This window comes from Phalangium opilio, unplaced genomic scaffold (assembly GCF_054372755.1).
Source record: "Phalangium opilio isolate 3A_F unplaced genomic scaffold, DU_Popi_V2 ptg000031l_1, whole genome shotgun sequence".
Classification (NCBI taxonomy): Eukaryota; Metazoa; Arthropoda; class Arachnida; order Opiliones; family Phalangiidae; genus Phalangium; species Phalangium opilio.
In genome coordinates, this window is record NW_028324158.1 from 15,241,317 (window position 1) to 15,267,277 (window position 25,961).

General features: G+C 41.7%; 2 protein-coding genes across 2 annotated transcripts in view; both read left to right on the top strand.

Annotated features, from left to right (window-relative positions):
* Window positions 1-13,758, top strand: part of Myo95E (Myosin 95E) — a 41,259-nt gene extending 27,501 nt beyond the window's left edge. Inside the window, exons 5-27 of the mRNA XM_089870403.1 lie at window positions 1,164-1,279; window positions 1,358-1,452; window positions 1,538-1,642; window positions 1,718-1,764; window positions 1,849-1,912; window positions 1,975-2,048; window positions 2,810-2,894; window positions 3,597-3,703; window positions 3,980-4,136; window positions 4,274-4,392; window positions 4,455-4,541; window positions 4,609-4,779; window positions 4,845-4,919; window positions 5,023-5,454; window positions 5,540-5,607; window positions 5,676-5,892; window positions 6,320-6,469; window positions 7,865-7,945; window positions 8,456-8,587; window positions 8,662-8,904; window positions 8,991-9,143; window positions 9,236-9,363; window positions 10,102-13,758. Coding sequence (XP_089726529.1) covers window positions 1,164-1,279; window positions 1,358-1,452; window positions 1,538-1,642; window positions 1,718-1,764; window positions 1,849-1,912; window positions 1,975-2,048; window positions 2,810-2,894; window positions 3,597-3,703; window positions 3,980-4,136; window positions 4,274-4,392; window positions 4,455-4,541; window positions 4,609-4,779; window positions 4,845-4,919; window positions 5,023-5,454; window positions 5,540-5,607; window positions 5,676-5,892; window positions 6,320-6,469; window positions 7,865-7,945; window positions 8,456-8,587; window positions 8,662-8,904; window positions 8,991-9,143; window positions 9,236-9,363; window positions 10,102-10,225 — 3,030 coding nt within the window. The 3' untranslated portion in view covers window positions 10,226-13,758. The remainder of the gene's footprint in view (window positions 1-1,163; window positions 1,280-1,357; window positions 1,453-1,537; window positions 1,643-1,717; window positions 1,765-1,848; window positions 1,913-1,974; window positions 2,049-2,809; window positions 2,895-3,596; window positions 3,704-3,979; window positions 4,137-4,273; window positions 4,393-4,454; window positions 4,542-4,608; window positions 4,780-4,844; window positions 4,920-5,022; window positions 5,455-5,539; window positions 5,608-5,675; window positions 5,893-6,319; window positions 6,470-7,864; window positions 7,946-8,455; window positions 8,588-8,661; window positions 8,905-8,990; window positions 9,144-9,235; window positions 9,364-10,101) is intronic.
* A 129-nt stretch (window positions 13,759-13,887) lies between these two features.
* On the top strand, window positions 13,888-23,552 carry jef (major facilitator superfamily domain-containing protein 6 jef). The gene is made up of 10 exons (XM_089870405.1): window positions 13,888-14,611; window positions 16,636-17,318; window positions 17,381-17,885; window positions 17,959-18,409; window positions 20,564-20,833; window positions 20,930-21,026; window positions 22,180-22,341; window positions 22,414-22,743; window positions 22,803-22,996; window positions 23,060-23,552. The coding sequence occupies exons 2-10, from the start codon at window positions 16,865-16,867 to the stop codon at window positions 23,243-23,245; spliced, it is 2,649 nt and encodes an 882-aa protein (XP_089726531.1). The 5' UTR covers window positions 13,888-14,611; window positions 16,636-16,864; the 3' UTR covers window positions 23,246-23,552.
* The last annotated feature ends 2,409 nt before the right edge of the window (window positions 23,553-25,961 follow it).

Sequence of the window (25,961 nt, forward strand, 5' to 3'; positions counted from 1 at the left end):
CCTAGTTTGTTTTGAAATATATTGAAGCGGACTTTTGACCTGTGGGGCTCCTTTCAATAATATCTAGGACATTTATCTCTTTGGAAATTTTTATCCAGCCAGCTAGCCAGCGTCCCCCGGCATTCAGGCTTTCGAGTCTTTAAAACGTACTTAAAAATTTAAACGCTCGAGTGATAATCTTGCCCCCCCCTTTCTTCCTCCATCTTCACCCCGGTAACCAAATGAAGCCATGTTTTGGCGCTTTTCAGACAATCTCTCTCGATCCTCTCCTTCGACAACACTCTTTGGATGACTATTTACCCCGGTTTTTACCTATTAGAATTTAGGTCCGTTTTAAGATTGCGAGGGCGGCCGTAAATTCGCGGTTTGAAAAAGGGGTTTGGCCAAACTAAATAATAGTAAAAAAAAACCGATACCGATAATCAATTGGCGAAGGGAGGAAAGGCACCGCACCATCTCCATCCGGGAGGAGAATGGAATATCTCTGAAGCCAGGGAGTCGAGTTATTCCGCCTTTCCTTTAAGTCGCCTTAGTAAAATGGACGAAAATAAAACGTTATAATAGCGAGTTCCTCTAAAACTCTTATTGGAAATCATTGAAACTCTAGTCTGACGCTTTCCAGCGCCAGTCACCTATTTTTCCACGTCAATTCCTGAAAGATACGTGCTTTTTGTCGACGACTAAATTGTATCGAATTTTTCGCGTTGTTTTAAAGTATTTCAAGTCGCGGCTTTGCATTTTTTATTTGCTCTCGTCCACGCGCGCGCTATTTTCTTTCCTATCCGGTTTAATATTAGGTATCAAGGCGCCTCGGATTTGCCCGTATTGTCACGAGCGGATGAACGATACGCTATATTTGAATATTCATTCTCTTTAAGCAAAAAATCGATGAAACTGGAATTGAAAAAGTCCTATTTCTTTTTATTTTTTTCCAATATTAGTTCAGCTATCCCGGGTGGTGCTCTTTGAATGTTCATAAACATTCCCTCGATAGGATTAACACCGACACCCTTAGTACTATTTATATAAGACATTTCATAGTCCTATTTGTCCCCTTTCCAACGATAATGGAGACTAAATACTAAGAAACTAAGGGGCCGGAGAAATGATTAAATTTCATTTTGGTTATCTCTCTTAAAGAATGTGGTTTCTTTTTGACGCAGACTTACATCGGGACGACAGCGGTATCGGTGAATCCTTACAAGAAATTGGCTCTCTACACTCCGGAAATCATCCGGGCTTATCAACATCATAGCATGTTTGAACTGCCTCCGCACATGTAAGTAGCGACTATACCACCGCGTTACCGCATTCGAGCTTGTCTATATTTTCTTCATTCGGCGTCATGGTATGGCAGATACGGCACGGCTGACAACGCCTACAGATCATTGCGCGATAAGAATCAGGATCAATGCATTATCATTACGGGGGAAAGTGGAGCTGGCAAAACGGGTCAGTAGTCCTCTCTCTCTCTCTGGTCCTTGTTAATAGCCATGGTGCGGAGTAATCTTAAGCGATCTTTGTACCCGTTTGACAGAGGCGAGTAAATGTATATTACAATATATTGCCGAAGTTTCGGGTCGATGGAAAGAAGTCACCACCATGAAGGAGTATTTACTTCAGTCGAGTCCGTTGCTAGAAGGTAACAATTACCCCCCCCCCTCCTCTTCTTTTAATTACCGTCCGTAATTTGACTCTCTCGTATCTTGGTAATTAGCTTTCGGTAACGCCAAAACGGTTAGAAACGACAACGCGTCTCGATTCGTAAGTTTAAATTTTATTATAAATTAATTAGGGTCCTTTTTTAATTGATTGTCGCGGGCGGGGGCGGGTGTGTGTGTGTCTCAGGGAAAGTACTTGGACGTGGAATTTGACTTCAAGGGAGATCCGATGGGAGGCGTCGTCACGCACTGTAAGACCACTTTTTAATTAACTATCTTTTAATTATATATTTTTAAACATTTCTCCGCGGAGGCTTTAACGAGAGACTCATTTTAATCGTCATTTATTACGCCGCCTTTCGGACGAGCGTAGATCTATTGGACAAGGCAAGTAAGACCATCTTTCTTCGATGTTAGGCTTATCTCCCTCATTTTGGTAGGCTTATAACTTTGGTTAGCTTTTTGGACGAAAAATAGGTCCCCCCCCCCCAATATATTTTTGTCTCAAAGACTGACCGACGAAAGGTCAAGTTTCAAAGGGTCCACCACCAAGATTTGGAGTCCTTTAAAATTGGTGCTCCGTGGCGTGTAGCCGCCCAGTAGTGTTCTTTATTTATGGGTGAAACAGCTTGCTGGGAAAAAGAAACTGTGTGGGAATTCATATTGTTGGCTCGATAGCGAGCGAGCGGGTGGTGGTTGTTGGCGAACGTTTTTCTATCTGTATGACCTTTTAGACTTTTATCGTTTTACTTTACCTCTATTACGGATGCCTGCCCTTATGGAGGTTGCTAGGGCAAGGTAGGGTAGGGCGAGGCAAAGGGCTCTCTCTGACTGAGGCATAGGAGCGGGGAGCGGGTGAAGGGGGGGGGTGAACCCTAGGAATCAGAACCATATGGCCAATTTGATTTTCTCTTTATCTTTTCTCCTCTCTTTCCTCCTGGATTTTTTTGTTTCCCTTTCTCTTCCTCTCTCCTCTCTCTTCTCTCTCTTCCTCTCTCCTCTCTCTTCTCTCTCTTTCTCTCTGCTCTCTCTCTATGTATGTGTTTCTGGCACGGACGTGGATCTGATAACGTTGGCGGGGTTTGGCCTTATTTCCGGCTGCTGGTCCTTTTTGACTGACGGCGAACGGCTATTCTTGGGGAGAACAGTCTCGGATAGTCAGCCAAGCTCAGGGGGAGAGGAACTTTCATATATTTTTCCAACTCATCTGTGGTGCCGACGTACACTTGCTCAGTAAGTTTTTAATACCCCCGTCCCCCCCCCCCCACCTCTATTTCTTCTTAAGTAGCGTTAATTTCGAGTTAGTTTTAACGTGAAATAATTTAATTCGGATACCCCTTGAGCGACTTGGCTTACCATTTAAAGATGGGGCGCATAGATAACGATGCTCGCTTTAAAACCATTCCCTTTCTCCCTCCCCTGATGTCCGTCTATCGACCGACGACAACTATTCATTTTCTGGCAAAACGGAGAGGCTGAATTTTGTCCGATGGTCCTCGCTGCTGCGTGCGAATAAACGTTTTATGGCGGTTGGGGTGGGGAAGGGTCAGCGGGGAGGGGTGGGGGATGACCGTCACTTTCCACTCACATAAATCCCGACTCATTTCGGCTTCTTAGGATCGCGGACGAAACGTCGTAACTGCCGAAATTTGGAATTTTTGCGCGTGTGGCCCCTGAGGTCGTATTGAATCGGATAAAATTACTATCCGAGTTACGACGTTTGGCGTCAAAGGACAAATGCCTAATTTACACCCCCCTCCCCCGTTATAGTACTTCATTTCGTTGTTGTCGTCGCGTAACGCGGGAAATATTTGTATGGGGGGACCAATAGGACGGAGCTCTCCCGTCCTAGAGAAAGAGTCATTACGCTTAATGAGCGATGTTTGCGGTATATTTATACGCTCTCTGCCATCTTTGGCGTCTCCTCCCGTACAGAAAGCCTGAAGCTCCAGAGGAATTTGGAAAACTACAGCATCCTCAGGCAAGGCCGTTGTATTCAAGCTGAAAATATTGATGATCGTTCGGCATTCTTAACGACCAAGGTAACCCAACCAATTTATAAAAGACCACCCCGTTTTTCTTATTCTCCTCCCAAGATAGGTAATGAAGGGGAAGGCCTTCTCTATCCTAGCAATTTGCATTGGGATTGAGTTCGACTCGTTAATAGAGTCAACGCGAATAGTGTGTTTTTCCATCTGTATTTTTAATTGCAGTCCCTCGGGGTTTTTTCGTAGTTATTCTTTAGTCTATATTTAAATAGAGTGGGCACTAGTATAATTGCGGTGACGTCATGGGTTTATTTTGTTTGTGGCGTTTAGAAGTCGATGGAGGCAATGGGCTTCTCGCAGGACGAGATGTTTGCGGCTTTCCAAATCGTCTCGGCTGTCCTAAAGCTCGGCAATGCTCAGTTCCAGCCCAGAGCTAACATGGACGGCACCGAAGGGTGCAATCTGATGAATGAATACGGTCCGTACGGTACTCCCGTTTTTAATATATTTAATTAAGCACCCCCCCGCTAATTAACGCCCCCCTTCCCCGGTTAATGATACCCAAAGTCCATCTCGTATTGTATTGGGTTAGTGAGTAACAATTAGGGTCGTCCTTGGTAACAGAGATCTACGACGTTTGCGACCTTCTGAGAGGCGATTTTCAGCAATTACACAACGCTCTGACGCAGAGGCTCGTAGACTCTAGGCACGAAACTGTGATTACAGACCTCTCAGCTTCGGAGGTAATCGTCGCCCCCCCCTTAATTACCGTATTTGTTCGCTTTAATATTTCGTGACGTCACAGGCAACATATGCAAGAGATGCCTTATGCAAAGCCTTGTACAGTCGACTGTTTACCTGGATTGTAAATAAAATAAACGAAATTATTAGGGTAAGTAACTGACCGGGTCCCACCTGAGCGGAGCTGGTCAGCGAAGTAACGTTTAACCATTGTGCAGGCGAAAAGAATGGGGAAGCGGAAATACATAGGAATTTTAGATATTTACGGTTTTGAAGTTTTCGAGCACAACACGTTTGAGCAGTTAATAATTAATTACTGTAACGAAAAACTTCAACACGTTTTGACCGAGTTGACCTTGAGGCAAGAACAAGAAGAGTACCTGAGAGAAGTCCGTCCAATTTTGTCCCCAATTGTCTCCTCGAACTTAGGCTTAACCCTTCACACCTTTTGCAGGGAATTACGTGGATGTCAGTAGAGTATTTCAACAACGCTGTGATATGCGATCTCATTGAGAAGGTAAGCGTGGAGGTAAAAGCACAAAGATTTCTTATTTCTTCCGTTTTCGTTAACTGGTGGGTTAGTTGGTTGGTGGTGGCTAATTGTTGCATTGTGGGGGGGTGTGGGGGCGTAGAATAACCACGGAATATTGGCGCTGTTGGACGAGGAGTGCCTTCGGTCGGGGGCTCTGAACGACGAGAGCTTCTTGTTCAAGCTGACGCAAGCGTGTCAGGACAACCCTTACTTCGAGTCGCGAGGGTGCCGGAACTTCCTGATGGACAGCACCCTACCGCACCAGTGCTTTCGACTGCGTCACTTCGCGGGCGCCGTCACCTACAGCGTTCGGGGCTTCATCGACAAGAATAACGACTTGTTGTGTCGCGATCTCTCCCAAGCCATGTACAACTGTGATCACCCCCTTCTCAAGACGCTCTTCCCCGAAGGCAACCCCAAGCGGACGACGCTCAAGAGGCCCGCCACCATCGCCACCCAGTTCAGGATATCCATCGGGGCTCTCATGAAAAGCTTGCAGGCCAAGCAACCCAACTACGTCAGGTGCATCAAGGTGAGACACCCAACCCGACTTTTAAATCTCTTCTCTAAAAATAGACCAATACATCTCTCCCCCCACCCCCCCCCTCCAATCGCAGCCTAACGAACTGAAACAGCCGATGATCTTTGAGATGGCCTTGGTACAACATCAAGTACGATATCTCGGGTAAGTTCTCTCAAAGTCCCCGTCCCCCTGGAGGTCGCGTCATCCACTTTGATGGTCTACTCCCATAGGGTGATGGAAACGACGAAAATTCGTAAAGCGGGTTACTCTTTTCGCCAAGATTACGAGAGTTTTTTGGATCGCTACAAGATGCTTTCGCCGCACACTTGGCCCACTTGGTCGGGCTTGCCCATCGAAGGCGTCACGCACTTACTTCGTGACCTGCCCATTCACCCGCTAGAGTACGCCTTCGGGAGGACCAAAGTCTTCATCAAACATTCCAGAACGGTAAGTCACGACGCCTTCAGGTGACCATAGGCCAGTTGTTTTATCCATGGGCTTTCAAATCCTTCTCTAACCCTTAGCTATTAGTCCGTAAGTGCTCGGAGAGAGTGGCTCTTCGCGGCCAATAACTAAAACGTTGTCGACTATAGGATCCCCTTTTTATTTTCCGCTCCGAGAAGTTCTAGCTATTATATCCGATGGGCCGTCATTTAGTTTTTGGGGGGAAGTGAATTGTAGCTCGTTTCTAGCTTTAACGTTACGAGGAAGTAACTCGGGGAAATAGAAACGTCGATGTCGCCCCGCCCCCAACAGTCACCCCTCCTTCTCCTCGCGAAGGATTGCTGTAGGCCATTTCGAGGTGTATTTGAAATCGATGAAATTGGTCTTGACTCTCGGACGGTGGCCTCTTTTTTCCTTCTTCTTTCTCTAGGTTTTCGAGCTGGAGGAATTTCGTCAGGAACGCTTGAACGAGTTGGCCGTTTTGATCCAGAAGACCTGGAGAGGTTGGGTGTTACGTCACCGATTCATCGGACTCCGAAATAGTCAAGTTATAATCGCCCAAAACTTCAGAAGTTGGAAGGTTAGTTCCGCCCCCCCTTCTTTACTTTACTCTATTATTATTATTATTATTATTCAGACTTTTTAATTCTTGCTTAAATAATTAATTACGTATCTTTAATCTAAATACGTTTAATCGCCGCGTTCTTTATTCTTTTTCCTCTACTCGTATCGTAATTAAGCGCGTTGTATTTAATTATTTAAATTGCGCCTATATTTCTTAATTAATTAGTATTTTGCAAAATATTTTTAATATATCAATTAATACGAATTCCACCCCCCCCCCCGTTTTTCTGGGCTCCCCCCCCCCCGATTATTGCACAGTCGCCGCCATTTGCAATTTTTAATTTTTTAATTTAGAAACTAGAAATTAATGGCTTTTTATTGGAATATTTTAGTTTTAATTATTAGTTAATTAATTACAAAAATTAAATTAATTGGTATACTGATTGTGGCTTAAGCAACAATGGAGACAAAAAAAAGAGCTCATCCGAAATTAATTAGTTTAAAATTACGCAATTTTGGTTTCTAATAAGACGTAGCAAAAAAATTAATTAATTAATTAATTAGTGTCGTTAAAACGTATTTAATTTTGCCTGGCACGATTTTTGGTTCGTTTAGACTTTGTTACCCCGGGAACAATCTTAAAAGGGGCCAAATTATAAGGTTGTTTTTTCAATGGGGTCAAAGGTCAATTCTGAGATTGTAATATTAGTTAGTCCGAAAATCAGAATTGATAACTTTAGTCTAAAAATATTTTGCAACTTTTAGTTAGTGTGGGGGAGGGGGGGTCAGGGGTCAGAATACGGTTAGTGATTGGTTGGTATGTTTCTGTGTTAGGTAAGGAAAGAATACTTGGAGATGAAGCGGTCCGCTGTTGCTCTAGCCACCAGTTACCGTGGGTGGAAGGTCCTCTCCTTTTGCTCCTATAGTAAAATCCTTTAACAAAGGTTATCTTTGGTTAAACAAGTGGTCTGTGGCTAATTACGCGAATTATCACCATCGGGACCATTTTGATGGCCAAAGGACGTCCCTGGCCTTTAATCGCGGTTACGTTTTAATTTAATCGTGATTAAAGTGAAATAATACCAGAGTCGAGCACATCGGGCGTCCTTTGGCCTCAATGTCCCTCGGTTGTGGTCAAGCTTGTGTTAGGGGCCAAAGACCCTTTTTTTCTTATAAACGAGAGAGCTGTAGATTGGTACGTGGTGCCACATACACGTCTTTATTTATAATTTGAACCCCGTTAGGCCCAATGATATATTTTAGGGGGGTGGGGGTAATTGTATAATGACGAAGTGGCGAATTGAATCGGGGTCAATCAATGCTGGTAGAGAGAGAGAGGGAGAGTTTTGTTTTTGCACGTGCTGTCATGGGTACAATGTGGTCTCTGTGTTATTTGGTATTTGCACGAAAGTCTCAATCGGAGGTCGATCAGGAGGAATGCCGGGTCGCGAGCGCCGCCAAGCTCCTCGCCGTCAACTACCTCAACTGGAAGGTGAGGTCACCCCCCACCCATTGGACACATTCCGACAAGACACGCACGCAAACCAAAATAAATAAAAAACCAAAAAGCGAACCGCGTCATTCACCAACGAAGTTTTTATTTTATAATTATTTCACCTCGTAATTACCTATATATACATATCTTTTTTAATTTTAATTATTTTGCGCGACATTATTTCCCACGGTGCAATGAATGACCAAAGCGTGCCACCCACGGAAGTAATGTCCGAGCTTTTTTGTTTATTTTGGGAAAGAGAGATATATTTTCATTTTTAAAAAAATTTTCAAGCAAATTTTGTATCTGGCACCGTTACGTCATCAATCTAGCTTAATTGTCAAAACGAGAGATAACCGTGAGAGACAAAACAGAAAGAGTTTTATCTTTGTTGAATTTGGATATACTTCTAAGGATGTTAGTCCGGGCTGCAGGCGTACTTGCACCATGGTTGCCGGTACTCGGGCAACCAAGAACCCACCTTTTGAAAGTTATTCTTCCCCACAGCGCAGGAATTACCTGATGTGGCTCGCGCGCCATTTGCCTTTAGAATCTCCTCTCTTCCACGAATGGCCACCCGCCCCTTGGTGTCTACAAGAGACCAGTTATCTGCTCAGAAAACTCTATCACCGGTGGAGGGTAAGATCCCGTCAACCCCCTTGACCCCTTCCTTGGCCTCCCTCCGACGGTACTCAATGTTTGACCTTTGACAGTGTAACAAATACAGACAAACGTTCGATCAGACGTCTCGAAATCGAATGAGAGAAAAAGTGACGGCTAGTTTAATATTCAAAGACAAGAAGGCTTCGTACCCACGAAGCGTTTCGCATCCTTTCCGAGGGGATTACCTGAGACTCAGACAGAACGTCAGGTGGAAAAAAATCGCCCAAGAGACGGGAGATCAGTACGTCGTGTTTGCGGACATAATCAACAAAATCACTAGATCTAGTGGCAAGGTAATACTTGTCTATCAATCGAGGCACGCCTAATTATAATAATTATAATAATGGCGTCGTTTTTAATGGGGGGGTGTCCATTGCAGTGCGTACAGAACTTGTTCATTATAAGCACAAGCTCAATGTTGGTTCTAGATCAGAGGACTTTGCAGATCAAGTATCGCATTCCGGCGGCCGAAATCTTTCGAATCTCGCTCAGCCCTTTCTTGGACGATATCGCCGTCTTCCACGTTAGAAGCGTGAGTTCTAATCAATTCACTAATCCAGTTTAGGCCCAAGTAGACCAAACTGCGGTTAAGCCTAATTCGGCAATCTATCTTCGTTTCGGCAGACGGAAACAACGAAAAAGAAGGGTGACTTTCTGTTCGAAACTGGTCACGTGATTGAAATCGTTACTAAATTGTACCTGGTCATACAGAACGCTACGGGTAAACCGCCGGAAGTGGTCATCGCCCCCGAGTAAGTCCGAAACTTCTTTTTTCTCTTTTGTCTTTTTATCCTTGGGCCTATTTTTATTGGCATTCTATGTTGTATCCCGCTTGTTTGCCATAGTTTGCTTCCTCCCTGGTTACCCGGAAACTATTATTATTATTATTATGGTTATTCAATTTCTGATTGGTTGAGTTTTCCCAAAAACCAAGCGTCCTTTTGCTATTTATATTTAGTCTTTGTAAAAGGCGAATTTTGTTATTACGAATGTCCGATTGTAGTCAATTATTTTATTTATCATTTACGGTTTGGTTGGTATTTGGTATAGTAGATGGTTTGTTTTGGTGTTTGCCTATTATTTGAAAGCCTCGTTGACCATCCATGACCTTGATGGTCAATCATTGGTGTCCCCCCCCAACCTCTTTTGAATCCTCGTAGCGCATTTTATTTATCCGCATTTTGCAAAAGTATGGTTTAATTGGTAAATTAGCGTAGCTTATTCCTGATCAGCGCCACCTACCCATAGCGGCGACTTTGAGAACTACTGTAAGCGGCAAGCCAATCAGATGTCGCTAAAATCTGGTGACGTCACTGACGGGCACTCTCGGGTCTTACCAAAAATGACGTCACCAGATTTTAGCGACATCTGATTGGCTTGCTGATTACAGTAGTTCTCAAAGTCGCCGCTATGGGTAGATGGCGCTGATCAGGAATAAGGCTAATTGGGAGGTGAAAGGGTGTTAAAGGCGATTCAATTGTCGCGTAAAGATTCGAGGCGAATTTCGGCAAAGAGATGGTGCCTGTTTGTTTCAAGTGCTCGGGCGTCCCCGACATTCAACCGGGGCAAGTTCGAATCGTGCGCAAAGGAAATCGCATGGAGGTCATCGTTTGATTAGCCCCGCCCATTTAAAACGTCACCAAACGGGCTCTTTTTAAATTTACGCAACATCGAGTTAAACGCGTCTCGCGCATGCGCATACGCATCCTCGGCGGAATAATCAATTTCTCTCGATCGTAAATTAATAAATAAATATTTATTAAACATTGAACGAACAAACAAATAAACAAATTAACAAATACTACGGATAGAGTGCCTCAATTAATTAATTAAAAATAAATTAAATAATTACGTAAAAAACAACCCATTTTTTATCCAAAAATATCGGATTTAAAAAAACAAACAAACAAACGCGAAGGAATTTCACGGGAACGAAAAATACGCGACAAAATATTATTATTATTCTAAAAAACAAACGCCAAAAAACAAAATTAACAAGGTTTCTTAAGGAAGCTCACGGTACACTCTGTTTCTAGGAGTTTATAAAAAACAATAACAAAGCCTGACGTGCTAACCACAAAAACAAACAAACATACCTTCGACATTTATTACACACATATATATAGTGACAATTAAGATAAAAAACAAACAAAGGGTTCTCTCTCTAATACTGCCAAATTAACTATATATAAATAAACAAGTTTATTCATTAACTGTTAAAAAACAATTTAAGAAATTTTCGGATATATAAAAACAACCCCCGCCCCCCCCTCACCAAAATACAAGAATTTTATTCCTTCATCCCCCCAGCGTAAAAAAACAAACCCGGAAATAACAAACGTGTTGTTTCTTCCTATCCCGCGCGACAAAAACAATTTAAAATAAATACACTTATGAAAATTATATAAATAAAAAACAAACAAAAGTATATGAAATCATTCTACTATGCACTTACGAAACAAGTTCTAAAAAACAAGTTGACCCACGTGGTTTTTAATTATTAATAAAATACAACTCCCCCCTCCCCTCCCCCACCACGCCAACGTCAGTAGTTTAATTGGGTTTTGTTTTTTAGTTAAAATACAATTTAATTTAATTGATAAAACCACGGGAGTGAACGTTGTAAAATATTCGCCGGTGACGTGTTTAGAGCTACGAAAAAACAAACAAAAAATAGTTTTTAAATAACAAACACACACACATACACAAACATACAAACAAACACGCAACACGTGTTTTTTTAAGTTTTAGTTTTAGTTTTAGTGTATATAGAAACAATATTAATAAATAAAAAACTTATACCGATGTTACAATTTAAAAAAAAAGGAAAAACAAACTAGAAATCTCCACAAAAAAACAACAACAAACAATTTTTTGTTTTTTTGTTTTTGTTTTGTTTTTATGGAAAATGGTGGACATCCGAAGAAGATATCTATCAATATATAAAAGGGAATAAAAAACAAAGATTTATAAATAAATAATCTATACGAACTTTCACGAAAAACTATATAAAAAACAAACTTAAAAACAATACATTCTTTTGGTGCTATCGCCGCATTGACTACAAAAAAAAACAATAATGGATAAGGAATACGAACTACTACAACTACTATTGTTACTACAAACAAAAACAATATTTAAAGAAATATTTGTTTTTTCCGTTATTTCAAATTTTAAGTTGTTTTTTACGAAAAATATACTTTGTTAAAATGCGAATTTTTTTAGAAGCGTTTCGGTGGTAAAAAAAAAAAGAAAATTGATTTGAAATTTTGAATAAATGAATTTGCTAAGAAGAATTTTAAAATTTCAAAAAAACAATTTAGGATAGCTTAATTACGACGACGAAAAAAAAATGTTAATTGACATTTTAAAATAATAGGTTTAGGTAGTCATTAAGAAATTACGTCATAATTTCGAAATTTTTTAATTTGAAAACGATACAGGTTGGGTATATGTATTGAAAACAGTTCGAATCGATCTTAGTAATTAGTTTAAATGAGAAATAATTAACAGGCGTATAAAAATTAGCTAAAAAATATTTAAACAGAAATTAAAAAAATATAAAAAAAAAATAACTGGGACAAAAAATTAGCGCCCTTTAGAAATAACCCTTTCGTGAAATTGCAGTCGAGATGAACGCGAAATTAATTTGAAATTAATTCCGGTTAATTTGTTCAGTGTCGGTGTCGTGGTATACAAAACCCCATTCGTAATATCCCTCAAAGATACCGTACCAGATTGAGCCGAATTTTTAAGTTGCTAATTAAAATAATAATAATTAATAAAAGTTCCTGAAAGGTTTTAATTAATTAATTAAACTGACGGAACTCGACGAGGTGTTTTAATTGCTCAATTTTATTGGGCGATTACGTCTTTCGGTTCTATATATTCGAATGAAAGTGCGCAATATTAGAAATTAACTTTAATTAATTTAAAAACGGTGATTAGTTTTTTAAAAAAAAAAGGTTTGGTGTCTAGAAAGAAAGTGTTTCCGATAAAGTTTTAATCAAATTTAATTTTTATTAATTAATTAATTAATTAATTAATTAAAAATGACTTATATATTTGGGAGAATGTTACTCGTCAATTAATAAGAAATAATTAAATTAAAATTAAGCAAAATTAGACGAAGGTAATATTAGGGGAGATTTTTGTTAGGGTGCTTGCTTATCAGCGAAAAATTTTCCGATCGGGGAGAGGTTTTTCGCCGAATTCATTCGTTTCAATTAAATTTGATGGGAAATTAAATTAATAATTAAACAAAAAGAAACATTGGTACCTGTGACAAATAGCTCTGTCAAAAAAATAAATAAATAACCTGTATAAATAAATAAATTAATAGATAATTAAAAATTTGAAAAAATTAAAAAACTAAAGAGCTATCAGGGACCAATCATAGGTTAATGGTGAATGAAATATATATATATATATATATTAATTAAAATATATTAAATTTAATTGAAAGATAATTAAAAAGTAGATAACAATTTTGGGAGATCAATTGGATTGGAGGGACGAGATTGTAGAAATAATTAATTACATTACATTATTTATTTAATTAATTAACGAATTTATGAAGGAAAATTGTAGGTGCCGACAAAAGAAAAAAAACAAATTTGAAATTCCCCCCCCCCCTCCACGTATTTCGCTAAATCAAATTTGAAACTACGTCCGTCGAAGAATAAATTAAGGATTGGCGTTAGTCGCAAATTTGAGACGAGATTAAAATTATTAATAATTAACTTTGTTAATATAAAAAGAAATGTTAAAATTAAATTATCGAAAACCAATTAAGGCATTGAATTGTTACTGGGGTAGGTTTTGTCTCCTGTTTGTTGATGATTCATATTGAAACCAAAAAGAAAAAAACCAAAAAAAATTACACAAAAAAATAATACAAGAAAATTATGAAAAAAAAAACGAAAGCATCTCATATACCCTTTCTCGCGTATTTAATCATAAAAAAACAACACCAAAGCGTAAGAAAAACAAACAAACAAACAAAGTTGGTCTAATAATATGTTAATAAAATACGAGTGTAAAGTTTTTTGTCAGAAATATTGTACAGACGTTGATAGAAAATAATTTATATATGAACAAGATTTTTCATACTAATTTTGTAATAAAATGGTTTTTGGAAAACTCAACATGAAACTTAAGTCCAAGCGCCGACTAATTGTAACTCGAGGCGACAATTACTCCTAAGTATATTTCAACCCTCCTCTCTCTCTGCTTTCAGATCATCCAGATGACGTCAGGGGTATGAGAAAAACAATAAGCCCCGCGCTGAAACCTCAGATTTCATCGATTCATAGGCGTGTAACGAACAGGGCGCCGCACTTTCACTTGCAATTTCCCGCCAAATCTCTTAACACGAATCACGAAACGAATGTAGGAAACAGTTGGATCATGTTGACATTGTAATATTTTTATTGGGGATGGTCAATAATGTGGTCTAAAGTTTTATACGTAGGCTTCGAGGGATAGACGTTTCCGAGGAGGGACCCCGTGACTCAAGCTGCAGGGTCAAACCGTTCTAGACGAGCTTTATGGGTATGACGATGAGGACCAGAAATTATTTACTTGACCCGGCCCGCGGCACAATGACCTTGATACCAGGATTCACATCCCGTTATTATGTATCTTTTTTTGGTCAAAGCAGTTGTCTTATCCACTCTGTAGGGTCCGTGGCTTCGGCTTTGGACTGGAATGGTCTATCGGCTATGACGAACGGGTCGATATCTCCCACTCGTAGATGTAGGTAGATGTTGGGAAAACAGCGCTTGGGACTTTGGCCACGACGTTGTAGAAGCGTTGCCTCGGTTATTGATCGTCATGCCGCTTTTGCCGTCGTTTTTCCCCAGCATTTTATCAGAGAAACTCCGAGTGTGTGTGTGTGTGTAAGGGTTAACGCGTTCTTCTAAAAGTGACTCGCCAAAGAGAACCCCAAAAAACCACCAGACCCCCGAGTTCCATCAGCGAATCTGTGTCCGAACTGCGGTAAGATCATTATTTATTTATTTATTATAATATTTTAAAGGCCAGGAAATACAAAGTTTAATTATTATTACGTGGATTTTTGATACTTTGTAGATGTTAGGTTAGGTTTAGCGGGGGTCTTACCTATCTAATATTATTTAAGGTGACCCGTATTCGCGGCAGGTACGGGTGCCCTTATTACCCGAAGAGTGAACGATGAAGCCCCGTTTCGTTATCTAAGTCTTCGAGCCACGTATTTCATTTATTAATATTTACCCTCTTTTACGATCTTTACCTTATATTTCATCTTAACCCTTTTTTACTCACGGGAAAATAGGAACATTACTTTGAAACGTTATCTCTATCGCGTCATAAATTGCTTTTTTCCGTCAGGGCTATTTGACCCCGATAACCCCCCAAAAAACGAGTAGTTATATCTATTTAGGAAAATACTTTAGTCGGACCGTCGACTTCCCTTCTAAGAAATTACCGTGTATTTTACCCGGAAAGTTGAATCTTAATTAATATTAATCGAGATTAAACTAGGGATGGGGGGAATAAATCCCAATTAGGCCTAGAGGTCGTTCGTTTAAATTAGACCGTTTATTTTATTTGTTGACAAAATAAGCTTCGGGATGGTTGACTTCGTTAATGAACTCGTCTAGTTCGTTGTATCTTTATTTTTTGTTAACGCCAACCAAACCTGGCGCGAAATTAAAACAAAAATTGAAACGAGGCTCTAGGATAAAGAAGAAAAAAGAATCTTTGGTTCTCTCGTTAGTAGCAGCTTAAGTTGACGCCGGTTAGAAGGCTGCCCTATACTCTCATTAGTATTCACGAGGATGTACGGCGATCGATAGAGGAGGCACTAGAAGGACCTCTACTTTTTTGTCCCGCATTTTTTTGGAGGGGGTGGGCTGGAAAGAGTATTTAGGGAATTCTTGGATGAAGATAGATGCTCCTCTATATAACGAGGTAGTCGCGAAAGAACCAGACTTTCTTTGTCCGTCGACGTAATGCGTCCTGAATTATGGATAATTACATTTTTTTAAGATCCGATTCGCACGCTTCGTTATCTAGATGGTAGGAAAAGGTGCCATTAAGGGGTAAAACGACTAAGGTTAAACGTACGAGCGCCTGTAGAAATGTTTACCACGCCGTACACTTCGGGTTGACGGGAAAGAGACCCTACAGGCGAACCTTGTAATATTTGTTTTAATTTCGGGTCCAGTTTTCGTTGTATATAAGTACTCGAAACACGTACCTAGAAACGTAGTTAATGTTTAAGATGAAGGGGGGGGGTAAATAAATGGAGCGAAAAGCTTTCAGCCTAATAACGCTCTTTGGAAAATCGTCTTGCTACGATGAATTTTCTACCAAGTTCCTTGGTCTTTACGATCAAAATGATCCCCATCCGATATAAAGGGGATATTGGGGGGGGGGGGAGACGCGCTCCTTTTTAAGTTGGCTATTTCTCGGAATTAAAGTAAAGAACCCCTTGCCTTTGTACTTGTTTCTATTAATGAACTGAAGGAAGGGTTGAAATACCACCGGTAATCGCCTTATCCGTAGACGTTTATCCTAATCCCACGATAGTAGATAGTGTTCCGCTTATAAACGTTCTAATCCAGTAACCTATGGCTAGGGTACTTTTATCTTCGGCTTAATTGACTTCGAATGTAGCTGGAATTCCGTTTGCTATTTTGGGACGACTTATTAATGACGTTAGATTCGGTCTCTCTCCCCCGCGTGGGGGTCTCTGGGCCCGAAATTGAATTTTTGTCTCCGCCTTCCCCAAAGATCTTGTTTGCGCGGGTGCGCCTTCTTTTAGTACGAAATTGGCTTTCGCGCCTTAAATTACCGTTCCCCCTTTTACCGCGCGTCTTTCTACCTTAACGTCAAATCTTTGAAAAGTTTCCTAGAGTCGAATTTCGCTCGAGCTTTTGTAAATATCTAATTTGCGGAGATTTCAATGTCTCCAACGCCGCTTGACCTACTCGCTTCTACTCGGGATTATAATGTTTGGTATTACTTAACTTGTTTAGAGGGAACGCCGAATGTCAGCGGATGAAAGAAGTGTCCCGAACGCCGCCACCACGAATGCCAATGTCACGGATTTTAAAAGAAGCGATAATCCAAAAACGAAATGCTATAGATAATTCCTCAGCAGCAGCGCCAACTCGACTCTACAGCGGATAAAAATCAAGGGAGGGCCAAAACGTTCGGGTCTTTGACGATCTTAGTCTTAAATTACATCCGAGAAAATTAAGAAAAATGGTCGACATGAGGAGCTTGGTCGAAGAAGGTGGTGATAAGAACTACGCCGGTTTTCAAAATCAACAAACGAATATCCCTCAACAACAACACGGAGCTTTTAATCAAGGGCAACAGCAACAGCAACAGCAACGGCCTTTCAACCAAGCGGTGGGAGGCGGATTTAATCAAGGCAATCAAGCGCCTGGTTTCCCCAACCCGCCGACGACGCGTCATTCGAAGCGGGATGTCATCGACAGTTTGTGCACCTCTTTCAACCAGGACTTGTTAGTGTCGAAGACTTTTTATTTCTTTTTCTTCTCGGCGTTCGGCTCGCTCTTCCCGCTCTTGGCCGTTTATTTTAAACAACTCGGCATGAGCGCTACTCAGAGCGGCATGTTAATCGGTTTTAGACCCTTTGTCGAGTTTCTCAGCGCGCCTTTGTGGGGAAGTCTGGCTGATAGGTACCGTAAAGGTACGTTTGCGCGTGGGAGCCCGATGGGCTTGCCCATGTTAAAGCCTTTGTTACTACCGCAGGTAAAATCATGTTGATCTGCTCCCTGTTTTCCTGGATCATTTTCACCATGTCCCTGGCGTTCGTCCAACCTTTGGCTTCATCTTGCGTCGTCTACAACGACACGCATCACGTTTTGTACGGGCCCAACTCGGACCGAATGAAGAGACAGATTATCGAGGCGACGCCCCTGAAACCGGACCAGTACGATCAGGATGAGGTCCAAGAATTTAACTTTACCGACGAGAAATGGCCCGACTTCGTTGACCTGGAGGATAGCTCCAACCCTAATGCGCCACGTCCTTCATCGTCGTCGTCCAAGTGGAAACGGGACGACCGCAAAAAGCTCCCGTCCAGTTACGTCGTAGGAAAATCTCCCAATTCCGTCGAATACACCCTGAATTACAATAGCGACGAGCACACCACTTACGTCTCGCCGCCTTTCAGTTCCATGGTTTATAAGTGGGAGGATGTCCAAGAGGTTTTCTTTCTCTTGTTGCTCTTGGTTCTTCTCGGAGAGTTTTTCAGGTACGTCATTAAAAAGGGGGAGACGCCTTCGAACTCGATAAGAACCATTTAATTTGGTTTTACCCTCGATTAGCGCCCCAGCTATCACCTTAGCTGACTCGGTGACCTTAACGTACTTGGGCGACAACATGGATAACTACGGAAAGCAGCGCATGTTCGGTTCCCTGGGTTGGGGTCTGGCCATGTTTTTCGTGGGCATCGCCTTGGACCATTCGACCTCCTTCCCCGACCACCCGTGCGGACCTCACAACCAGGAGCGGAATTACACCATCTGTTTCGCCACCTTCTCGGTCTTGATGGGTTGCGCCCTGATCGCCTCGACGCAGTTTCGCTTCGACTACGACATCGGGGAGGATGGAATCCCCATGAAACACGTTGAAAATGGACCCCAAATTCAAACGACGGCGCCCGCCCAACCGCCAACCTCGGGGGTCATGACCTCTTACGACGGACAGCAGCACGGAACGGTTACGGCCACTCTGGGAGTTCACACCACCGAAGTTCCCGAACCTCCAGCGCCCAAAGTGAGTCTTTAAAATCATTTGATCTTTCTTTATTTCGAATCTACGTCAATCGGCTCCCTCTGGAGAAAACGAGCTTTTAAAAGACGCGAAAGATAAATTAGATTTTGTCCCTAACCCTAAAACCACCGCGACCCAAACTTCAAACCATCTTTAGGATAAAAAGAATCAACTCTTTCCCAAAATACAAAAGATTGCGCCGCCGAAAATTTCGATTTTCGTCATCATTTTTCAAAAAAAATAAATCCTCTTTCGTGGCGGCGTTCAATGGCGCCTGATAAAATAGTACGGAGCCTTAGCGTAGGGATACGCCAGTCTTTAAACTCGTAAGGAATAAAGTAAGGCCACTACTCGAACGCCGCGATTATAGCGGGCGTAAAAAAAATTGGCAGAAATTCCCGTTCGTTCGTTCGTTCTTATCGCCATAAAAGTATATTGAGCGCGTTGCCCCCCCCCCAGTGATGAATGAAGCGTACGCTTCGAAAGCGAGCACCATTTGGGCTTAGAAGTCGAAAGAGGAGAAAGCTCGAAGGCCAGACAAAGAAGGGTTAGGGTTAGGGTTAGAATGGCTGCGCCCCCCAACCCTTTCACCCTTCCACCACAAAAGGGAACTTCTTTCCCCATAAATAAACTTTTCCGTCTTGTCGGGACACTAATAAAGAAAAAGAGGTGACTCCCAACACTTTCTCGAGGATTGAGAAATGGAGGGAAAGAAATCGGGGGGGGGGGAGGTCTCGGCCTTAATTAAATTCTCGAATATTCCATAACTTGACCATCGCGTAAACAGCAGCCTACAGAATCTATTGATAAGCGAGATGGTTTAAATCTTGAAGAGATTAGAGATTCTAATAAATCTCCCGGTTGTATTTAGGGTACCCTAACCATCTAGTCTATTGGAATTTCCAAGGCTGAAATGTCAAGGATTTTTTTCTAATTTTTCATATTACCCAAGTGGGGCTCGAGGGACCAATTTCGCAATTTGGTTATTAAGTTACATCCTCGAATATATTTTGGACGGTTTACTTTCAAAGTGTTGGCTTCTGGAAGGCTTTTAGATCTTATAAATAGCTAAAGACAGTCCTTCGCAAGGAACCTATATTGAGGTGGTCTTTATTATATTAGGGAATCTCCATCTCGCCCCTCCCGCGTCTTCCTTAGTTAGGGAAAACGAAACTTGGCATTCGGGGTCACGGGGTCAGAAAGCCGAGAACCCACGATGTAGAACTTGAGATATTTTCGAGTACCTTAGTTTAAGAAATATGTTCTTAAAGGTCAGCCTGTTATAGATAACCGCCGTGGCTATACTCTCTTCCTTATCTGGGGAAAAAGCCGCCTTTTTTTTCTCGTTCAATATTTTCTTTTATCCCGAACTCCTATTCGCGGTATCCCTGTTAATAGAGTTAAAGGGCGGGGATTATAAAATCTCTATATAGGTATTTTTCGTTGGTAGAAGGGTGAATTCATTCATCGTTTACTTCCGTATATTGGAGAGATTTCTCCATTGAAATTTCCCTCGGGGGGGGGGGGCTGGGAAAACAAAAATAGACGTAGCGTCTGCAAGGAGAGAGAGAGAGGGAGAGAATGGGGGGGGGCTCCTTTAGAATTTGAAAGATATGACGTGGGACCAACCGGTTCCTTTCAATCACTCGGAGAATGCTACAAAGTCTTAGGTTAAAGGCAAACTCCGAGTGATTCGAGCGAATAATATTTATCCCGGCTTTTACATTCATTGGTTTAGGCGATATGGCTCTCGTAGCAGAGTGAGGTTGGGGTTTTGAAATGGGGTTTGGTATTCGCGTGACGCGGGTGAGGCGCTATTTTGGATCAATGGAGGCTGGCTTCATCAGTTCGAGCCTAGCAACGATACAATCGATTTGCCGATATCTCCCCTCCCCCTTCAACCACGTCAGCCTCTTCCAATCCTACTCTCTCTCTCTCTCTCTCTCTCTCTCTCTCTCTCTCTCTCTCTCTCTCTCTCTCTCTCTCTCTCATCTTTAGGTTCATCTTTATCTCTATATAGTAAACTCCTTTATATAGATCTGAGCTAAACTTACCTTGTATTTTTAAGCTCGCTTCCCAATCCTACCAATTACGAAATGTACACTTCCAAGGGAGGGTGAAATGATTTTTTCTCCATTTTCTTCTTCTTTTCTTCAGAGTCAAGTTTTCGCTCAAACGACGAGGAAACTTCCGGAATGGTTTAGCGTCATCAAAACTTTCGCGACAGTTCGATACGGGGCTTTCCTATACGTGACGTGGTTTATGGGTTTCGGGATCGGCTTGGTCTTCACCTTCCTGTTCTGGCATCTGCAGGATCTCGGCGGGACACCGACCCTCTTCGGGGTGGCCTCCGTCGTTAATCATATCTCCGAGATCTTCGCCTATTTCTTCAGCTTTAAATTTATCAAACAAATCGGACACGTCAAGGTTAGCCCTCTCTCTCCCTATCCCTCCTTCTCTAATCATTGTCCGAGTGACGAGTGACGCCCTCCGTCTAATCGTGACGCGTGCTGGCCTTTTCAGGTGCTATGTATTGGATTAGCCGGAAATATATGTCGATTTCTCTACATTTCTTGGCTAACAGATCCTTGGTGGGTTTTACCCTTCGAATTCATTCAAGGTAAGCCTTTGATTTTAAAATATCTACGAGTGTAGGTAGGGCCGCGTCATAGGGCCCAGTGGTTAGGTTAAAAACGTAACGAACGTTAATTAAAGGGGTTAGAGAATTGGATAATTAAGGGCCCATTGATTACTTTTCCATTCTCCGAATTACAAGTTCGGACGCAACAGAGTTCATCTTTATTTACTATATTATAGTTTCAACTCCTATTTAAAGCGTCCACGCTTTATCTAATACGATATAAATCATTATTGGCGCGAAGAGTTAATGTTTTGGGGCATTTGGTGTTGGGGGTGGGGGTTGGGGAGGAAATTGTAAAGAGGTTTCCTTAGTTTACACGCTCCCTTTGAGTCCCTCGGGGCATTAATCAATACACCCATGCACTGCAGCCAGCCAGATAGAAGATAACCGAGACCTCCTATCTGGCCTTTAAAGTACGTCGTTCATTTCCCTAATTGGACACCCCCTACCCCCGCCGCCACCCACGCCCGTCTTCTAGTCAGGATTTTCTTAATCAGAATCTGATTTTGCTTTTGTCTAAATGCGAAAGTCTCGTCTATTTTATCTCTGATCTTCTGTTTTTATTACGTTTTGTTTGACTCCTAAACCCAAATGGTTAGTTTTAGTCGAGCAGTAACTTTTCTCCCTCTCAGGCTCCGAGATTTAAAGGGAACCTAAACCATCCCAGGGTTTAATAAAGGGGGGGGCTTTCGCGTTGTCCGTGTACTAAAAGCGCTTCACGAGTCAGGGGGGGGGGACCGAGGACATTCCGGTGGTCGTCGTCTTTAGAGTTACAAGTGTTGATCCGTATGGTTTCGTCTTCCCTTTAAGATTTCGATCGGCGAGACGAAAATGTGTCAGATGGGGGGAATCTTTAAGTAGGACGTGTTCTGTTTCTACGTAATAATCGATCGATTTTTAGGAGCCCAAGCAGCTCGCCCGCTTTTATGGGTCCTCCCCAATTTTTCTTTCGTCGAGTAAGCGCGCGGGCACGCAGTCTGCCCCCCCCCTCCTAAGACCTACCAGAGTTCATCGACGATGACCTTTAGAAAGGTCGATAAAAATATAACACAATTTTAAGAAAAGATTCGCGTCGAGAAGCCATTACCTATTTAATTTTAATTAATTTAGTTTAATTGGTTTTAATTGTCAGGCATTACGCACGCGGCAGTGTGGGCGGCGTGTTGTTCCTACATAACGCAAGCTACGCCATCCAATCTGAGGTCATCGGCTCAGGGTGTCCTGCAAGGATTGCACCACGGATTAGGACGGGGTTGCGGAGCCATCATCGGAGGAGTCTTCGTCAGCAATTTCGGTATGCCCCCTGACGTCGTTAAACCTTTCAATATTGACCCCTAACCCCTCAATGACGTCTACCCACGCGCAGGAACGCAAGTGACCTTCAGAGGTTACGGTTTCGCTTGTTTGATCGTCCTGATCGCTTTCATCTTTATCAACTTTTACCGGCGAGACAAAGGCTTCTCTTCGTTCCACGACGAGCAAGAACCGGACATGGTGGTGGAAGAGACGAGCCACTTGGCCCCCCACGGCGTCCCCGCCAACCCGATGGCCAAATCTCTATCCAGACAGAATCTTAGCCAACATAAAGAGGCCGTCGACGAGTACGGACAAGGAAATGGTTACGGGACTCTCGGGGGACAAGGACAACAGGCCTATAGCAGCGAAGGAGGACATTTGGGAGTTCCGCAAGGCGGTGGTAAGAAGACCCCTTAAATACTTACTTAAGGGACCCTCGATTAATGACACGAACGCCAGGTGGGTATTACACCGGGGGAGGCAATCAGTTCTCGTCGGCCGATTTCAATATGAACAACACGAAAGGAATCGCGGGAAATATTCAAATTACTAGAGGAGCGTTGGCTGCCGCTTTCAACCCCAAAGGTTTATTAGCGGCCGCTTCCAGTCCAGAAGCCGCCTTCGAATATAATATCATCAAACAGGACTTTAAGGTAGGGTCGGGTCTCGGTGGTAAGTCTAAATACGACGTCATACACGTGGTTTCCTTCCCGAAGGCGTACGATGACGTCACGAATTCCAATCATTTGGAAAACGAGGAGGAGGAAGGGGAGGTCAAGGACAGTGGTCATCGCGTGAAACGGAAGAACCTGGAACGCGTTTTGACGGCCCCTCAACCCAAGACCAGCGTTTTCACCCCTCAACCACCCAAGAGGAATGACGTCGCGAATTACGAATGGTAATGACAGGTACGCGTAATCGAGATTAAGATAATTAAGGATCATTTATTTAATCGACTATAATTAATTAATTAATGAAATAAACAAATATATATAAATATATAATAGCGACAACGAACAACCGCGAGAACCCAATAACCGCTGATGTTGTTGTTGTTTTCTAGATGTTGTTCGCCTTAGGTGTGTACGTGTATAAAAGCAAGCAAACAAACAAACAAATATATTATAGCCGCGTATATTAGCCCTAAAACGTTTAGGCCTAAATAGATTATCAGCTCAGCGAGCGAAATGTCAAATTGAAGGAAACCTTTGGTTCAAAAATAATCAAAAATCTGTCATTTAGATCGTTCTCTTATTTTGAGAGTTTAGTTGGCGAAAAATAGGCCAATAACATCTTCACTCGGGGATCCTAGACTAGAGATGTCGCGAGTTCTTCTGGAGGAGGCGCGATCACGTGACGTGGCTGCGGAGAAGCCCGGGCCGCCCGGAGCCGCTTTCTCCACGCTCTGTCGGTTTTTCAACGTGTTCTCGTATTTTCTATAGATTTTAAAGTTTTTAAGTCGGATTTCGGTTTAAATCGTGTAAATAATTGAAGATCTATCGGTTTTTGAGCTTCTAGAACAATTTTTGGGAAGAAATTGAACGATTTAAAGTATGAAAATTACATTTCCTATTTTCGTTAAGCCTTGGTTCGTAAATCGGCGCGTTAGGCTTAGCTAGGTGAGCGCGAGTTGTTCTGGTGGAGAAGCGCGATCACGTGACGTGGCTACGAAGAGCCCGGGCCGCCCGGAGTTGCCCGGAGTTGCCCGGAGCCGGTTTCTCCTCGTTTGGTCGGTTTGTCAACGTGTTCTCGTCTTTTCTATAGATTTTAAAGTTTTTAAGTCGGATTTCGGTTTAAATCGTGTAAATAATTGAAGGTGTATCGTTTTTTGAGCTTCTAGAACAATTTTTGGGAAGAAATTGAACGATTTAAGACGAATGGCTAAAAGTGCGCCTCTTTTTAGGGTAGAAAGAAACTAAAAATAATAATTTTTTGGAAAAGGTGGCAATAAACAAGCTAATTAGCCATAATTTGGAAGGGTACCAATAATTAGGGGTAAAAACATATTCTATTTAGTAAAATTTTGGAAAAGGGGAAATTTATTCAGTTGATAAAACTTGATAATAACAAAAACAGGCGCACATTTAGCCGCTCATGATTTAAGGTATGAAAATTACATTTCTTGTTTTCGTTAAGCCTCGGTTCTCAAATCGGCGCGTTAGGCTTAGCTAGGTACGGGTGTAATGGCGATGGCGATTATCTATCAAACCGCTATTTGGGGTCTTCTTAAGGAAAGACGGGGATATTTTCGGGGTGGAAAATAATTAAGGTGCTCTGAATTAGGTTTATTAATTTAAAATTATCCGGGTAATAGATTAAATTAATTTAAGGTTTACGAATTGACCGATTGGGAAAATGGCGGGGAAATCGGAGCAACTTAAATATTTTTGAATGTATAAAACACTTGTAGATTTTAGGGGGAAATTATTACCAGCTGCCAGACAATCGGTAGATAAAGAAATAAATATAATTTCCACGATTACATAATAAGTAGCGCGCAATGACTCGAATTAATACATATTTACCAGCGTTAGTTATATAACTTAAAAGTCCTAGTTGGAATAGGTCTCGGGCTTTTTGAAAACTATTCCAATATCGCCGCAGCCTTAGCCCAAAACAAATCTATATAAAAACCACGGAGCTTTGTAATTATATATATTATATCATGACATGAAAGTTATACGCCTATATATACAAACAATTCTAAATGTTTAGAATCTAACCATGTAGGAGATCATAAAAGCTAAAAAACAAATTATTTTTTCGGTTTTGTTTTTTAATAACCTGGAGATTCGAACGCGAAAAATGCAATTGTTGGTTAAATCGTGCATGGCCTGTTTCGTTGTTCATGGAGCGGATTTTGACCTAATGCGTCTCAAAATTAAGCTTAGAACGCGTCCTATAACATTTAGTAGACCCCTTTATAAATGCCGTTTTCTATTAGCATTTTTCACTGAGAGTTAATCTAATAGTTCTCTTAAAATGTACGTAACATCTCGTCTATCTCTCTCTCAGCCAATAGGGAGTGGGCAAAGGGGTGAAAATCTCCCCTACTAAGCGTCAGACCGTCACTTAGCCAATCAAGAGCCTCCCCCCCCACTATCCTTTCACTCTGAAGTTTGCGCCGCCATTTTGGTGGAAAGGGGAGGAACCACCATTTTAAGCCACACCTCTCTGAAAGCTCCCTATAGCAAACGGTACTAAATATATGCGTATAACCAAAAATTGCGTTTCTCCGCGCGAAAAAGAATTCAAAGAAAACTTTGACGAAATCCTGTTGTGGTGTTGACCTACTGACGATATTTAAGGCGCCAAAAATACGTATTTAATAAAGCGACGTGAACATTTGTGTTCAGTAGTCCCTCCAGAAGCCAATTTCAAAAGAATGCATCCATAAAGCAAACCGAACCGTATATATATACGTTTTTGAAAATTCAATAAATGGGGTTGACCGTTTTTATCATCGTAAAATTATTATCAACGTTATTCAATGGCGAAGAGGCAATAATTTCAATGTCGTACAGCCTTCTTTTTAAAAACAAACCAGTTTTTAATTATTCCCGAGAGAGAGAGAGTAGTCCTTCGTAATAGTTAGTAAACACGTAGTTCCTGAATTTT